At 44.5% G+C, this 17722-nt stretch overlaps 2 protein-coding genes across 4 annotated transcripts in view; one reads left to right on the forward strand and one right to left on the reverse strand.

Annotated features, from left to right (window-relative positions):
- C5H8orf76 (chromosome 5 C8orf76 homolog) overlaps positions 1–5597 on the reverse strand; it is a 46206-nt gene extending 40609 nt beyond the window's left edge. For 2 of the 3 annotated variants that reach the window (XM_075352351.1, XM_075352350.1), the window contains exons 1-2: positions 5440–5597; positions 5243–5332 (exon numbers count right to left, since the gene is read on the reverse strand). In XM_075352351.1, the coding sequence (XP_075208466.1) occupies positions 5243–5332; positions 5440–5541 (192 nt within the window). In that variant the 5' untranslated portion in view covers positions 5542–5597. Of the gene's footprint in view, positions 1–5242; positions 5333–5432 lie in introns of all 3 variants that reach the window. The other variant, XM_075352352.1, reaches the window with a different exon arrangement.
- A 142-nt stretch (positions 5598–5739) lies between these two features.
- Positions 5740–17722, forward strand: part of MINPP1 (multiple inositol-polyphosphate phosphatase 1) — a 92576-nt gene continuing 80593 nt past the window's right edge. Inside the window, exons 1-2 of the mRNA XM_075348730.1 lie at positions 5740–5799; positions 8260–8984. Of these exons, the coding sequence (XP_075204845.1) occupies positions 8366–8984 (619 nt within the window). The 5' untranslated portion in view covers positions 5740–5799; positions 8260–8365. The remainder of the gene's footprint in view (positions 5800–8259; positions 8985–17722) is intronic.

Genomic DNA, 17722 nt, shown 5'->3' on the forward strand with positions numbered 1-17722 from the left:
ACCGAAAATTCATAAGGGTCGCATGGAACCCCCAGGTAGGCCAATCGTCTCAGGGATCGGTGGCCTTTTCGAGAGGCCGTGCATCTATCTGGATTTCTATCTCCAGCCCCTGGCACAGTCCTTACCCTCATATGTGAGGGATTCCACCCATTTAATCAAACAACTAGCCAAAATTGAAATCCCGCCAGATGCCCTTCTGGTGACTCTTGATGTAGAGTCACTGTATACTTCAATCAACCACGAGTTGGGATCACGGGCAGTCTCGTTCTTTTTAGATCATAGAACGACTGGCAACAGAAGGCATGATTCCTTCATTTTGGACCTCCTTTATCTGGTATTAGATAAAAACTATTTCCTTTTTGACAGAACTTATTATCGTCAGACGTCTGGGACCGCTATGGGGGCGTGTTGCGCACCACCCTATGCCAACATCTTTCTGGGGTGGTGGGAAGAGACACATGTCTATGAAATGCAGTATTACAAAACCTTTGTGGTCCGTTGGTTAAGGTATATTGATGATATTCTGCTCTTCTGGTCCGGTACCATGAAAGATTGCGAGGATTTCATTAACATCTTGAATGACAACACATTCAATATTAGGCTGACCTCCAATATAGCTACAGAAACAGTGAAGTTCTTAGATCTCCAAATCTCCAAGGTTGGCTCCACAATCTGTACCTCCCTATATCGGAAACCAACGGCCACAAACAGCTTACTGCACTATAGCAGCTTCCACCCCGCGCATGTTAGAAATGGGATTCCAAAAGGACAGTTCATGAGAGTAAAAAGGAACTGTAGCGATAATGACAGCTTTGAATTCCATGCTTCCGATTTAACCAACAGATTTCGGAAGAGAGGGTATCCGAAGAAAGTGGTCGCCGGGGCTCTGCAGGCTTGCAGAACGACAACACGGCAAACTCTACTCCAACCGAAAACTCGACAAAAACAAACACTAGTGAGTATTATCACTCCTTTTAATAACCAGTGGCAAGATCTGTATGGGCTCCTACAGGATAACTGGGATATCCTGTTGAGCGACAAAAAACTGACACCTTTTCTTGGGGACAAGCCTAAATTGGTGGCAAGACGTGCCCAGAACTTGAGGGGGATTCTATCAAAAAGCCACTTTAAAAGACCTACACAGAGTCTGAGAACAGGGGTCAGATTGAAAGGAACTTTTCCCTGTGGGGCATGTACAGTCTGTCCCTACATGGTGGCTAACGATCACATCTCCCTACCTATCTTCCCTAGGCGAATCACCTGTGGGGCTTACTATAACTGCCGTACGAGAAATGCCATCTACGTTCTCATCTGTGACTGTCCCAAAGTCTATGTTGGCGAAACCACTCAAGAGGTAAGGAGGAGGATACAGCAGCATTTTTCGAACATCAACACTGCTGGTACGGACTTGAAGAAGGGCAAAGCACTTACATCAGTGGCTTCCCACTTCCTCACACATCATGGGGGACGCTACACTACAATTAAGGTGCTGATCGTTGATTCGGTTAGCCAAAGCATTAGGAGGTGGGAATGTCACCAAGGAGCTATTACGGAAGGAGTCTAGGTGGATTTATACACTTAAGAGTTTGGCGCCACATGGTCTGAACGAAGAATTACTCTACACCGGGTTTTACAACATCATTTGATATTTCTTCTCTTATGTCGCTTCGCTCTCCAGGTCTCCTCTCCTCAACTGGAATATGTACAGGAAGCTAAGCGGAAGGATGACTGGAGACATGAGGAAGGGAGAGAGGAAAAAATCTAACCGTACTTCCCTCTTGATGGAAAGGAAGAGTCACCGGTCAAGAATATCCCTGATGTTATTAAGGGACCCTCCCGAGCAATATAAACAAGAACATCTCAAATGGTGTCGATAGGAGGAGGGAAGGGTCTGGATTATGCCCTATCACATGGGACATGAATGGGCAAAGAATGAGGACACTTTCTTTGGCTTTTGGCTTCTTCATTGAATATTATGTACAGTGTCTATCGACACTGTTCCTAGTTTTGGAAGCACTTAACCTACAGTTCGGCTTGTGCCCATATATTTGTGATTAAGTACGGGTCTTTCCCATTAATATGCGAATTATCCTTTTCCGCTATCATACCACCTGTTATGATTCTGGAGTGGTAATCAATCACTGTTTATTCCGTCCAAATAGACCTTCGTGTTCGCCATGTGTACAGCCGTTGTTTTGTCTATTCTGTCAAGATTCTCGACATATACGCCTCGATCATGGCGATTATCTCTGCCACGCAACATAGTAGTGCTCCTAGAGTGGTACGATGCTAACATCTACTTATGCATGATCATGCTCCGCTTGACTTTTTGGCTCATGATCCTGTATAATTTTCTGTTTCACTAGGTGTGAGCCAGTTGGAACTTGCAATTTTTTATATTTTTTTCTCTCATCGGCGATTTTGCCTAACATATTAGGGGCTTCCCCTATGGGATACGTTTACTCTATACTTACTGTGTTAAGACTATGGTTACGGGTTGGTTTTTGATTCGTGCCCCTTTATAGGATACCCACGGTCCTGGGAAGGTAGGCCGTGCTACGTACCCTTGTCTTGTTGCCCGAGGATACAGATGTGGTGACTTCCTTGGGTGAAACAGTCGCCATGTAAAGAGTGCTTACTTGTCCTTGATATATGCTTTACTCGGCTATTGGCATACTTCACGGGACCGTGTATGTTTTCCTGTGATGGGGGAGGGATATGTGTGTTTATTTAATGCTGCATCCTTTTTCAATCAAGTATAACGTTAACCTAAATAACCTAGTCCAGTGATTGAATTAAATGTGAGCCCATGGCATTTTGAATGATGACATCCCTATGCCCCTCTCTGTATGAGTGTTAATACAGATTTCTTCCTTCTTTGTGGGATGTTCCCCTGGTATTAGGTGACGGGGAGTGGTATTTTCAATCTCCCCTCCCCCACCGCACCTTTTTTCCAGATATTTTGAGGTCATCAATACATTAAACAGCCTGCTATTGTATTTCATGGGTGGTTTCTACCCCTCTTACAGCCCTTAATCCTTTTGGATCAACTAGATTCGGAGGATCCCTCTATAAATAAACCTGTGGGATCCTTGAGATCAGTAGATCTTTGGAAAAGGCTTAAAACACTGCGTTACTAGCCTTATTGACAATTTTTTGCTTGTATATGGCCCTCACGGATCTATTTGTATCCAAGGATTCCTTTTGATATCCGGAATCCTTGTGATCAATGGGTACCCTGTAAAGGTTAAAGATATTGCGTTACCTGCCTTACCGGCGATACTCTGCTTGTCCATATACACACTCTGCCCTGAGTGGGCAGAGTAACAGTAACGTGTCTGTGTTGTTTGAGCCTAGATGATTCAAGTGGTTACCAGTATACTATTTCAGAACGCCGCCCTCATATGTACCAAAACGCTATGTGAATAACATTATGCGCCGAGTTCTCTTGCACTTTGACAAGTGCTTAATACATCTTTATTTAGCGCATGCGCAGTAGCGAATGTTGGGTGGTGATTTATAAAACAGTTTACTCAATAGCATTCCATAACGCCGCTCACGTATATACTGAACCGCCATATGGATAACGCTATGCGCTTTGCTTTTCCGCACTTTGACAAGTGCTTAATACACTTTTGTCTAACGCATGCGCAGTAGCGAATGATGGGTGGTGAGTTACGTCATGTGACCAAACCAAGATGGCGGCCGCCATCGGAGCGGTGCAAACGCACACCGTTTCTCAGCTGCTGCACGGGTGAGTGGTAATTTATGTCCTTTATATGTGCTACACAGGAGACTGGTGCACTGCCTTCACTCTTTTTCCCCTGAGGAAGCCACCATCATAGGTGGCGATACGCGTGGGGTCACCACGCCAGGAACTCTCTCACTCTCCTCATCACCTTTGCCCACATGGGTGTTAGACACCCTTGGTAGTAAGTACGGGACTGTGACTGTCATGCTGTAGGCAGCTTTCCTTCACCAGCCTGCTTTATTAGGGCTGTAATACCCTTACCATTCAGTGATAGGGCTGTTGTGTATCCACCTAAGTGTCCAGGATCTTGCTTATGTGACATTTCCCAAGGTTGTTCACCGTTACCATCTATCACTGGCTTATAGTGCACAGTCTTGGGGGCATAACTGAGCGTGACTTTTTTTGATCTATCCAATTGTGGTTTATGTGTGATCGTGGACCAGCTATATTACATATATACCTTTTGCCTGTCTATTGTTAAGTGCAAATTCCAACTTTTGCCACTGGCTCACACATTGTGTAATTATATCTAGTATTTGACTAGTACAATCTGTGTTATACATGTAATCATAGACAAACTGGAATATAACTATGTTCCTTTAACATTAAGTACCAGCTTGAATCCGGTTACTGGTCCTTAAACCACGTGGCTTACTGCCTTCCTTTTTAAGCACTGTTTATTGGCATTTTGGGTGTATGACTGGACATTAATTCTGTCCATAGGAGAGTCTTATATCATAATTTCATTTCATATTGTAATTTCATTATATTGTTCCTGGCGGGTTGGTTTATTATGCCATCGGCTTTTTAAGTGTTTTTAATTATGTTCTCTTGTGTGCCTCACTCCCAAGTGTGGTAATATGTGATTTATGTATTCATGTTGCAATAAAGTCTTTTTCTATTTATTCTTGGTGCTGTGATCCCTTTTTGGTATACCTTTCCCTTTGTTATTTATTGCTGTTTTGTATACCAGGTGATCCCACCGGGTAGTGCCCTTCCCCTGTTTAGGGGGACTTCTGAATAGCGGACACAGGTACGTGCGTCCCCACTGGTGATGCTGCATTGAGAAGCACGTTAGAACACCCCTATGGGACTGTTACCTTGCTAAGAAGGGGAAGTAACACCCTTGCGACTAGTCCCGCACTCATTAGCATTTCATATGAAATCTTTAGAAATACGTTTCCTAAAGATCTCTTTAATTATGCTACTATATGCAGGGACAGTTAGGCAGGGATTAGAAATATACACCCAGAACTGCTCGTGCTTCTGGGTGCATATTGCACCTGACAAGTTCCCTTTAAAGTCTTGCTCCTTCCTGTGTAGGAGTCCAGTGGGCGGTCCTATCAGTGCTGGACGGCCTCCATGTACAAGTGCACAGACAGGGGTATCCCCGCCCACCGGACTCCTGCGCCCAGAAATAGCAGAATTGTGAAGATTTCTCTTCTCTCTCGCGATTGCTTCCAGAAGTAGCGATGATATCTCACATTATACCTCATAATCCTCCCGCCTGTATGACAAGTCCGCCCTGAACTTCAGCACGGTGTGCGCCTCCACCAGCTCCTCCACATCTGCAGCAAACCACTGGGGAGAAAGGACAAGGGAATATAAGTGCAAGAAGAATAACCCGCAGGATATAGGAACAGACATGTCCTGGCCGGACCCTCCGTGTATGCATACTGACCCCTTACCCGGGGCTCGCACTGCCTGGCGGTATATGACAGCCCTTTCTGACCGGTTCGCTCTCTGGTCTCAGAAAACACGGAATCCTCAAAGCAAAAATCACACTCCATGTTCCCTCCGTCCCTAATTCATCGTTGCACCGCAAGGTCCCTCAGTGAAGATTGTCCGTGCGGAAACAAAGCGCAGTAGATAAATGTTCCCACAATCCTTTGTCGTGCGCGTGTATTCTGAAGGAACAGTACCCAGGCGTCAGGTTCAAGGCGCATGCGCATGCTCCGGAGGACATGCTGGCGCTGCGCTCTGTGTGCGCATGTGCGCTGCCTCTCCATAGAAAGTTGCAGAGCTGTCATAGAAGCGGAGTGATCATGGTGAGCGGGGTGTGCGGTGTGTGTGTTCGGTGCGTGGACGTTATCCTCAGTGTTTTATTACTGCTCTATGCCTGCGTGGACTGTTAGTGGCCAGCAGCTCTAGTGGGATAAATAATAAAAGTTGTCTATTGCTTTGTGATGAGCAGCCAATAATTTGTGTATGATATAGCTCCCCCTGCTGCTTAGTGTGCCTCACTGCATGTGTCCAGGTACAATAATTATGTGATAAGTTCGGGGGTCTGCACACTGCCCAAATTTATGACAGGGTGTGGAGAGGGACGCAGACGTCAGGACCCCCGTATAGTATGAGGACCCCGCGTCCTAGTATTATTATACACGTCCTATTCCAATCCCTGCTCTGGCAGAGGGGGCTATTCTGGGGGTCCTGCAGAGTAATGGACACCAGGACACCTTTGTGGGCCGGTGTCGGGTGACATTGAGACCTCGGTGTCATTACAACATCATATCTGATGATTTCCTGGGATATTACATTATGTCCTGTGACCTACTGCGACCCACAGCGCCAATGTTTCCACATGCAGGACCTTCAGACTCTGGCCGTAACATACACGTGTCCTGCTTACCATTGACTTCAGTGTAAACCACGTGACTGCGGCTTCTGTTACTTGGCCAAAAGAGAAAGGTGAGGGGGGAGGACTAAAGCGAAATTTCAAAATAGTCACAGACAAGGTGCACAAATGTTTATGGCTGCTAAGGATTGCTGCTCTGCGACACGTCGCCCCAGGCTAAAGGGTTATTATTCCCAAGATACTTTTTCTACTTGACTTTCTCAGACAGTCTTTAGATGAGGAATGAAGCATGCTCCGAGTTCTGGAGTCACATTTTTTGGGATTGCTGGGGTTCAGAGCACTGAATAGTTACCCTCTATAAGAACAAAAGAAATAGTTCCATCTCACCGCTTTGGTCCATGTTTCTTCATTTGGCGCTCGGATACGCTCTGCCACATCGTGCTGAAGTACGATAAACCATGAATGTTCAACCTGTTTAAGTGTGAAACAAACTGCACATGCCAATTTCCCTGATAGCCCAAACAACGCGTTTTATGTGCCGCGTATCCTTAGTCATATTCAACATAACTAAGGATGCGCGACATCTGAAACGCGTTGTTTGGGCCAGCAGGGAAATTGGTATGTGCAGTTTGTTTCATATTGTAAAGAATAAAGAAATTGAACATTTGTAGAGTCGGATTCCAAGATTTAAGTTACCCCCTATCCTATGGATGAATGATAACTTACTATCGTGGGATTAACACATTAATGTGGATATTTCAGTGGAACTTGTCATAAATTTCTGCACCCCAAAATCATTTATGTCTATATAGCCCTTTAAAAGCAGTTAGCAATCACATTTATAGTTGTGTAAGTGCTTTGGGGTGTGATGATGCACTTACAGCTTCTCAGCCTCCCTCTGTATTACCTTCTTAGTGCTACTTTCCTTGGGTTCATTGACAGGTCATTGGCTCTGATGAACTGCAGGAAATACAGTTTGAGGGTTCATTCAGACGTCTGTGCCAATGGGTCCTAGTATGGACCGGTAAAGCATGGAGTGGCCACAGCTCTCCCTTTTAGGACATTAAAGGGGGCTTTACACTCAGCAATATCGCTAGTGAAAGCACCCGCCCCCGTCGTTTGTGTGTCACGGGCAAATCGCTGCCCGTGGCGCACAAAATCGTTAGGAGCCATCACACATACCTGCCTAGCGACGTCGCTGGTGCTATTGAACTGCCTCCTTTCTAAGGGGGCAGTTCGTTCGGCGTCACAGCAGCGTCACTAAGCGGCCGCCCAATAGAAGCAGACGGGCGGAGATGAGCGTCTGTAACATCCCGCCCACCTCCTCATTGCCGGCGGCCGCATGTAAGCTGTAGTTTGTCGTTCACGAGTTGTCACATGTAGCGATGTGTGCTGCCTCGGGAACGACAAACAACCTCCGTCCTGCAACAATCAACGATTTTTTTTAAAATGAACAATGTGTCAACGATCAACAATAAGGTGAGTATTTTTGATCATTAACGGACGTTCATTGGTGTCACACGCAACGATGCCGGTTGTGCGTCATGGAATCCGTGACCCCGGCGATATAATGTTAGATACGTCGTTGCTTGTAATGGGGCCTTAAGGCCATTTTCACACCTATGATATGATATTCCCAGTCCAAGTACAGATCTCCAGACCAACGCAAATCTCTTGACCTAAACTCAACAGCGTGATAGGCATATATGTGGAGATCTGTGGTCATTCTGGATATTCTGGTCTGTATTCAGACTCTGAATCTCACTGTGAAGTGTTTTGGGGGCTCCACACCACCTTGCCTGGGTTCTAAAGGTTTAAGTCATATTCAAAGACTGGTATTAAGGTTTTGACCATCAATATGTTCTATATAATGTTGATATCCTTTTGATTTTATCTGTCAGGATTTCATACCTTTCATTATCACTTCTAGGACTATCAATAGATGAGATGACCTCCTGCCCACACACTACCTCTAGGACGGCTTAACGCGCTACAGACCATCCCTTCCCGACTAACACTAATACAGCATTCCCACTATGAGGTCTGCACTGTACACATACAGAAAATGTGCTCCCAAAGCTGCCCAGATCCTTCTTCTCTCAGTGACCTGCTTCTGCAGTGCTGGTGGGCTCGACTCGGTGATCAACAAGTCTCCAAAATTAGCCTTGTATTTTGGAACCAAGACCAGATATGAAGAAGTCAATCCTTTTCTTATGGAAAATCCCCTGATGGTGACAAGGAAACGGGATCTTCTGCCAAATACTTGCACTCCTCTCCAAATAGTCTCTGTGATCAGGCACGGGACACGATACCCCACCAAAAAGCAAATACAGAAATTGAAGAAAATGTACGGCCTAATCGAAGAAAGTGCGAGCAGCTCTGAGCTGGTAAAGGAGCTTCAGAGCTGGAACATGTGGTATGATGACTGGATGGATGGACAGCTAGTGAAGAAAGGAGAGGAGGACATGAAGAACCTGGCCTATAGGCTGGCCACTCTATTTCCTTCACTTTTTACTTCTGACAAGTTCCATAAATGTAAAATGTCTTTCACCACCAGTTCTAAGCACCGATGCGTTGACAGCACAAAAGCTTTTATCAGTGGACTGGCACACACGTACCTCAAGCTCCCGCGACCGAACGAAGATGAACCAGAAGGCAAGTCTGAGACCGCTAGAAAATAATTATACTGTGGTGTGATGTCAATCTCTTTATTAGCTAGAGCAATTCCTATAACCTGCAGGACTGTGGGAGAGGGAGGTTTTGTGTTTTTGGGGGGGGGGGGGGGTGTTTACATGTACCAGGCAGACATGATTTAATTAGAAGAGATATTTCGGACCTGTTTATAATGTAAATGTCTTACCCACCCGGTCAAGTAGAAGCTTGTCCTTCCACCCAAGGGTGTTCTTGTACTTGGTAACCATATCTGGATAGATAAGGCTGACCTTTTCAAGACAGGACGATTTTGCGCTTTCGTTTGATTTTTTTCGCCATTCTTCATTCGAGAGACGTATCTTCAGTCAATATGGTCAAGTGAGGGCTTGTTTTTTTGCGGAACGAGGTGTACTTTTAAACGAAACCATGAGTTTTACTATATAGTGTACTGGAAAACGGAAAAAATATTCCAAATGCGGAAAAATGTAAAAAACAATAAAAAAGTGCGATAGCACTATTGTTTTTTAGATATTTTGTTCACTGTGTTCACTATATGGTAAAACGGATGTGTCACTGGGATGCCTCAGGTCGTTGCGAATTCGTAGACAACAAACATGTATAGGTTTACTTTTATCTAAGGGGTTAAAAAAAAATCAGACGTTTGTCCAAAAAAAGTGGCGTACGTTTTACACCATATTTTGTGACCCATAGCGTTCTCATTTTTCGGGATCTATGGCTCGGTGACGACTTATTTTTTGCGTCTCAGGCTGACGTTTTTAACGGTACCATATTTGCGCAGATGCTACATTTTGATTGCCTGTTATTGCATTTAGCGCAAAATTTGTGGCGACCAAAAAAATGTAATTTTGGCGTTTGGAATTTTCTTGCTGCTACGCCGTTTACTGATCAGTTTAATTGATTTTATATTTTGATCGAGCATTTCTGAACGCGGCAGTACCAAATGTGTGTGTATTTTTTTTATTTTTTTAACCCTTTAATTTTCAATGGGGCGAAAGGGGGGTGATTTGAACTTTTAGGGGTTTTTTATTTTTTGTTACATTTTTGTAAACTTTTTTTTTTTATTTTTATTTTACTAGGTTCACTAGGGGGTTATATGGATCAACTGTCTGACCGCTTTGCCATATCTGCTGATCAGAGCTACACAGCTGTGATCAGCAGAAATGCTCATTTCCTGTCTCACCGAGCTCTGGGCCGGGTGAAACAGTAAATGAGTCATGTGAGCTACAGGAGTCATCACATGACCATGCACTACCATGACAACTACCGGAAGTCACGTGATCATGTCACGTGACTTCCGGTATCGGCGGTATGTAAACATTTACGACGCTCGCGCTTATAATGGCGCTGTCACTTACTGACAGCGCCATTTAAGGGGTTAAACGTCATAGGCGGATAACGATTCCACTCGTGCCTAGCAGGCACACATCTCAGCTGTATAAATCAGATGAGATGTGCACCGATCTCCTGCTGTTGCTGGCGGCAGCAGGCAGCAGCAGGATATTAACCGCTAGGATGTAATTTTACCGCTCGCGGTCGTTAGGGGTTAGGGAACCTGTCAGGTCTCCTATGCCTTCCAGCCCAGCAACATTGATACCTTTATGTCCAAATTCCCTGCCTAACCAGCCCAGTATAACGCTATTCACTAATATGAATGTTTAAAAAAAATGACTTATTAACCTCACCGCCCCTAGGCTAATTAGGGCATTAAACAAAAGAAATTTGAGAAAAAAAACACCACGACAAATCAATGATATAAAAATAGCATAACGTATCATTAGTAGGGGGGAGGGTGTATGTGCTGGACAATATAAAAGGCCCGCAGTCAAAAAATTGTACAACCAAAAAAAGAAAGGAAAAACCAAGATGTGGTCTAAAATTTATATAGATTTTATTAACAATAAAAAAATCATATAGAACTGATCGTATAAAGAACAGTGACAAAACAACAAAGTAATTAAAACAAGGGCATGCGTGGAAAATTAAGTGCTCACACAAAATTACAATGACATAAATTGTAACAAAACGGAACAATAGGCTGTATACCTGAGCGCAAAAGACAATATAAAGATATATAGTGAATGATGGAATAAATAGATAATAGGGTGCACAAATGTAATTAAATATGAATACGGACACTAGAAAAAAATATATATTGGGAGAAGATATCAATAAAGTGGGTATTTGGCAATAAATTAGGTACAATTGCCAGGTAAATATAAATAAACTGAATGTAAATTATTGCACTTCATTATTTGCATCAAGGGATATTGCACTGCAATGAAACTGATTTATCAGAAAAAAAGAGGAATTCATATAGCACCACACAAAAAATAAGATGCAGCAAAAATCATGGCCTATTCTACCTAACAGAATCACAGACTAATACAATGCAGCATATATAGGGTCCTATTGCACAAGGAAACAATAGACTATACTAAATAGCAAATTTCAGATCTGTTGCATATATATGCACAAGGCTATAAGATGCAGGGCAATGTCCAAAACACCTTATGCTATACAAATCAATGCTACAGTGTGGTACAGGGCAGCTGAGTAAGGATAAATGCCTAATAACACCATGATGTATGAAGAGCACAAAAATATCTTGCTTAACGCCCACCCTGACGCAGGTTTCAGCGTTCCTTCAGGTTCTCTGATGAAGAAACACAGAAAAGCGCGTCAGGGTCGGCGTCCAGTTGGTCTCACATGTGTCTTCAGTAATAAGGTATATATATTTTTTGTGCTTTTCATATATCATGATGTTGTTAACTTATTTCTTTACTCAGCTGCCTTGTACTGCACTGTAGCATTGATTTATATAGAGTAGTATACAGTGTATGTGTGTGTGTGTGTGTGTGTGTGTGTATATGTATGTATGTATATATATATACAGTTAGGTCCAGAAATATTTGGACAGTGACACAATTTTCGCGAGTTGGGCTCTGCATGCCACCACATTGGATTTGAAATGAAACCTCTACAACAGAATTCAAGTGCAGATTGTAACGTTTAATTTGAAGGTTTGAACAAAAATATCTGATAGAAATTGTAGGAATTGTACACATTTCTTTACAAACACTCCACATTTTAGGAGGTCAAAAGTAATTGGACAAATAAACCAAACCCAAAAAAAAAAAAATTATTTTCAATATTTTGTTGCGAATCCTTTGGAGGCAATCACTGCCTTAAGTCTGGAACCCATGGACATCACCAAACGCTGTGTTTCCTCCTTCTTAATGCTTTGCCAGGCCTTTACAGCCGCAGCCTTCAGGTCTTGCTTGTTTGTGGGTCTTTCCGTCTTAAGTCTGGATTTGAGCAAGTGAAATGCATGCTCAATTGGGTTAAGATCTGGTGATTGACTTGGCCATTGCAGAATGTTCCACTTTTTTGCACTCATGAACTCCTGGGCAGCTTTGGCTGTATGCTTGGGGTCATTGTCCATCTGTACTATGAAGCGCCGTCCGATCAACTTTGCGGCATTTGGCTGAATCTGGGCTGAAAGTATATCCCGGTACACTTCAGAATTCATCCGGCTACTCTTGTCTGCTGTTATGTCATCAATAAACACAAGTGACCCAGTGCCAATGAAAGCCATGCATGCACATGCCATCACGTTGCCTCCACCATGTTTTACAGAGGATGTGGTGTGCCTTGGATCATGTGCCGTTCCCTTTCTTCTCCAAACTTTTTTCTTCCCATCATTCTGGTACAGGTTGATCTTGGTCTCATCTGTCCATAGAATACTTTTCCAGAACTGAGCTGGCTTCATGAGGTGTTTTTCAGCAAATTTAACTCTGGCCTGTCTATTTTTGGAATTGATGAATGGTTTGCATCTAGATGTGAACCCTTTGTATTTACTTTCATGGAGTCTTCTCTTTACTGTTGACTTAGAGACAGATACACCTACTTCACTGAGAGTGTTCTGGACTTCAGTTGATGTTGTCAACGGGTTCTTCTTCACCAAAGAAAGTATGCGGCGATCATCCACCACTGTTGTCATCCGTGGACGCCCAGGCCTTTTTGAGTTCCCAAGCTCACCAGTCAATTCCTTTTTTCTCAGAATGTACCCAACTGTTGATTTTGCTACTCCAAGCATGTCTGCTATCTCTCTGATGGATTTTTTTCTTTTTTTTCAGCCTCAGGATGTTCTGCTTCACCTCAATTGCGAGTTCCTTAGACCGCATGTTGTCTGGTCACAGCAACAGCTTCCAAATGCAAAACCACACACCTGTAATCAACCCCAGACCTTTTAACTACTTCATTGATTACAGGTTAACGAGGGAGACGCCTTCAGAGTTAATTGCAGCCCTTAGAGTCCCTTGTCCAATTACTTTTGGTCCCTTGAAAAAGAGGAGGCTATGCATTACAGAGCTATGATTCCTAAACCCTTTCTCCGATTTGGATGTGAAAACTCTCATATTGCAGCTGGGAGTGTGCACTTTCAGCCCATATTATATATATAATTGTATTTCTGAACATGTTTTTGTAAACAGCTAAAATAACAAAACTTGTGTCACTGTCCAAATATTTCTGGACCTAACTGTGTATATATATATATATATATATATATATATATATATATATATATATATATATATATATATATATTATACACACACGTGCATACATACCTGGAGTTATATAATACAATCCCCCCTTGTGCTCTCTCTTCTCCCCCTGCGCTGTGACGAGCAGTGTCCTTACAGTTCGGCGGTGTCCCAGAGATGCAGAGATCAGTGCTGACCGCTGGTGTCAGGTGATGTCCCTCGTCTTTGCCCTCAGCAGTCAAAATCCAGAAGCTCAGGATGCTGTGCTCCTCACATAGTGCGGAGAGAGCGCACAGGGGAGGGGGAGACAGTCACCTGGGCCCCATACATCATAATCGGCTGGGGACACAGTGAGGAAAAAGGTGTCCCTGACAGCGTGAAGATCCCCCTGTTTGTCCAGGGCGCCGGCAGATACAAGGCAGGGGATAAGACAGTGTACAGTGGGCGGGGGCTGCGTCACACTGTACGTGGTAGGCAGCAGGGCGGCAACATGACATCGGCTGTGATGCCCGTTAACAAGCTTCTGCCCCTATCGTCATGACATCACAGGAGGCAGCCACTTAGCTGGAACAGTAGCCACTGCTGGGTCTCGTTCTGCAGTCCACGAGAGCCAGCAAGTGTGCCGAGCGGTGACGTCATAAGGTTACCGCAGCTCACAGTGGCCGGGTCACATGGAAGGTAGCGCAAGAGCTGGTTCAGAATCTGTGGCAAAATTATTCTGCATGTATATTGTAGCATCTCAAGATGGCAGCTTTAACTTTTTGGTATCTGGCAGCATCCTCATTTCTCACGTGGCTGTATGACTGCTGAGTTTTGCTGGTCAGAAAGAGCACTAAATGAAGGTCCCATTATAATGCACTACATTATAGGTGCACTACAATACTTTGATCTGCCCTGCTGAGGCGTAGGACGCGTTGTGCACACAGGCTTCAGAAGGAGGACGAAGATGGCCGAAAGAGGAGACGCTGGCACCGGAGAATGGAGACGCCCATCTGACCCAACTCCACCGCAGTGACCGTTTAGGTAAGTATTATAAATTATTTTTTACGCTCCACACAGCGGCCTGGGCTCTTATATACAGCATGTTAGAATGCTGTATATAAGAGCCCAGTGATGGTGGTTGCAGCTTATAGGCTCCAAATCTGGTGACGGGTTCCCTTTAATTACACCATATGCCATTACCCAGAAACAGTCTTAAAAGTATCCAACCAGCAAGTTTTTCCCACATAAAGTATAGGCAGTGCCATACTGGCGCTAGGATGCTGATTGTACTCATACCTTCTCTTTAGAGATTTGATGCTTCATTGCAGGAAATCCTTTATCAAACCTTCAGAAGTGACATCATTGGTGCAGTGGCTTCCGCATCGGGGCAGGACTTTTGTGGATCGGGTCCTCTGGAATGATTCCTCCTTGTGCCTTGCCTCCTTTTCTTTATTTTTTCACCTCCGTTGCTAGTGTTAGCGGTGCCTGCGCATTGCTAAGGGGACGTTGTCTTCAGTAAAACGGCACTGGTATTTGCGCATGCCGCTATCTCCAGTGCCATTTTACTAAAAACACTGGAGACGAATATCAGAGGCGCATGTGCAGATTTCATTTTTTTCTTTCTATCGGCACGTGCTTTGCCGCAGCTCATAGTCATCTCCACATTGTCCTTAGTAAAATGATGCGGGAGATCGCGGTACGTGCATGTGATGATACTGGCGCCATTTTACCAAAGACAATGTCACACTAGTAATGCACGCACACCACTAACAGCGGCAGTGGCGGCACAAAATTTAAAGAATAGGAGGCAAGACAAGAGGAGGAATCATTCCAGAGGACCCAGCCCGCATAGTACCGCCATCACACTGAAGCCACTGCATCAATGACGTCATTTCTGAAGCTTTGATGAAGGATTTTTCTGCAATCAAACATCCAATCTCTGGACAGAAGCTATGCTTACATTCAGCATCCTAGCACCAGTATGGCACTGTCTATTCTTTATATGGGAAAACCTGCTGGATGGTTCCCTTTAAAGGCATATACACTTGATTAAAGAGGAAAAAGCAAAAAAAAAAACATTTTAAACAAATAAAAAATCAGCGCTGTCTCCTTCTGAAACACAAAAGGAGCTCACAATCTTTGTATAGATCAAGAAAACCACCAAATCATACATAAGAAACAAAATCTCTCCTTTATGTCTGCAGCTCGGCCTCACCTAGCATTACTGAGGTGCAGACTATATAAACCTGTGAGGAGGGATTTACTGCTCACCCGTCCGGTAAAAGCTATCTTTATTGAATGTCCATTAAAAAACAGGATCCAAGAGGGGAGGATATTAAACCTGCCGCGTTTGTGCCGCATAAGAGCGCCCTTAATCATAGGATATAGAGACTGAATCATGGGAAAAGCTATTTAAGCATGTATCAACAAATCACAGTGCCTAATGCAAAGACCCTATGAAATATGTAAACTTTTCACACCCTGCACTCAGGTTTACCACGTGCAGGTAAGGCCGGTTTCACACATCCGGCTTTTTGCCGGTTTGCCGGATCCGGCGCTCTCCCATACAGTGACTACAGTACAGTGACAGCGCAACAAGCGCCGGTCACATGCTGTCATGTGACCGGCGCATGTGACCCGGAAGTTACAGCGCTGTCACTGTACTGTATTGTCTGTACGGGAGAGCGCCGGATCCGGCAAACCGGCGAAAAGCCGGATGTGTGAAACCGGCTTAAGATGGTGATGCTGGTGTCAGTGGGGAGCGCCAGGGCTCTTTGTCTGTAGAAACACAGTGGACAGAGAGGGACGTTTGGTGACCATCAGGAGAAAAGAGAAAAACATACAAACTAAAGGCCGCTTTACACGCTGCGATATCGGTACCGATATCGCTAGCGTGGGTACCCGCCCCCATCTGTTGTGCGACACGGGCAAATCGCTGCCCGTGCCGCACAACATCGCCCAGACCCGTCACACTACTTACCTGCCCGGCGACGTCGCTGTGATCGGCGAACCACCTCCTTTCTAAGGAGGGTGGTTCGTTCAGCGTTAGTGACGTCACAGCTGCGTCACTGAACCGCCGCCCAATAGAAGCGGAGGGGTGGAGATGAGCGGGACGTAACATCCCGCCCACCTCCTTCCTTCAGCATAGCGGCCGGGAGGCAGGTAAGGAGAGGTTCCTCGTTCCTGCGGCGTCACACGGAGCGATGTGTGCTGCCGCAGGAACAAGGAACAACTTCGTTACTGCTGCAGTAACGATTTTTGAGAATGGACCCCCATGTCACCAATGAGCGATTTTACACGTTTTTTGCAACGATGCAAAATCGCTCATAGGTGTCACACGCAACGGCATCGCTAATGCGGCCGGATGTGCGTCACCAATTCCGTGATCACAACGAGTTCGCATTAGCGATGTCACAGCGTGTAAAGCCCCCTTAATGCACCACTCACCCCTCTCCCCAACAGTCAGGAGCTGCCATCAAGTCTGAGAACACCATGTATCTGTATTTCAATGGATTGACACACACTGAAAAAACTGTCTAGATCACCATGATTTTTAAAGCGGTTTTCCCATGAACAAAGGCCATTGTAATCAATAGATCTTGGAATAATAATAATTTCCACAATTGGATGTGTTTAAAATTTTTTTTCCTGTGCAGAGATAATCTTTATACATGTGCCCCTGCTATGTACTGTGTAATGGCTGTGTCTGACCGTACAGGGACATGGTCTGATCATACCATATCTCCTGGGTAGGGGAGGCAGAAAAAGGGCATACAGCACAGGATCATCGCTGATCCTTTTTGTGAGGTAAAACATTTCCCTGTATGTTATTAAAAAATGTTTTACCTCAAAGAATTATTTGTGAAGCCGTGCTGTAATGTCTGTATACTATTTTCCTTCCTCCCCTGCCCAGGAGATGTGGTATGATCAGACCATGTCCCTGTATGGTCAGACACGGCCATTACACTGTACATAGCAGGGGCACATATATAAGATTATCTCAGCTTTTGTGGGGAAACTTCTTTAATAATTCTAGACTTTAGAGGCATTGTCGACTATCTGGACAATTAAAATAGTACCCATAAAAATAAAAGAAACTCCCCTCCCGCACTGACACCGTTCCAGTGATGTTGGCGCCAAGGTTTGCCTGAAATTGCTATACTACATGAGCCCTGTGGCCAATCAGTGACC

This window comes from Anomaloglossus baeobatrachus, chromosome 5, assembly GCF_048569485.1.
Source record: "Anomaloglossus baeobatrachus isolate aAnoBae1 chromosome 5, aAnoBae1.hap1, whole genome shotgun sequence".
NCBI lineage: Eukaryota > Metazoa > Chordata > Amphibia > Anura > Aromobatidae > Anomaloglossus > Anomaloglossus baeobatrachus.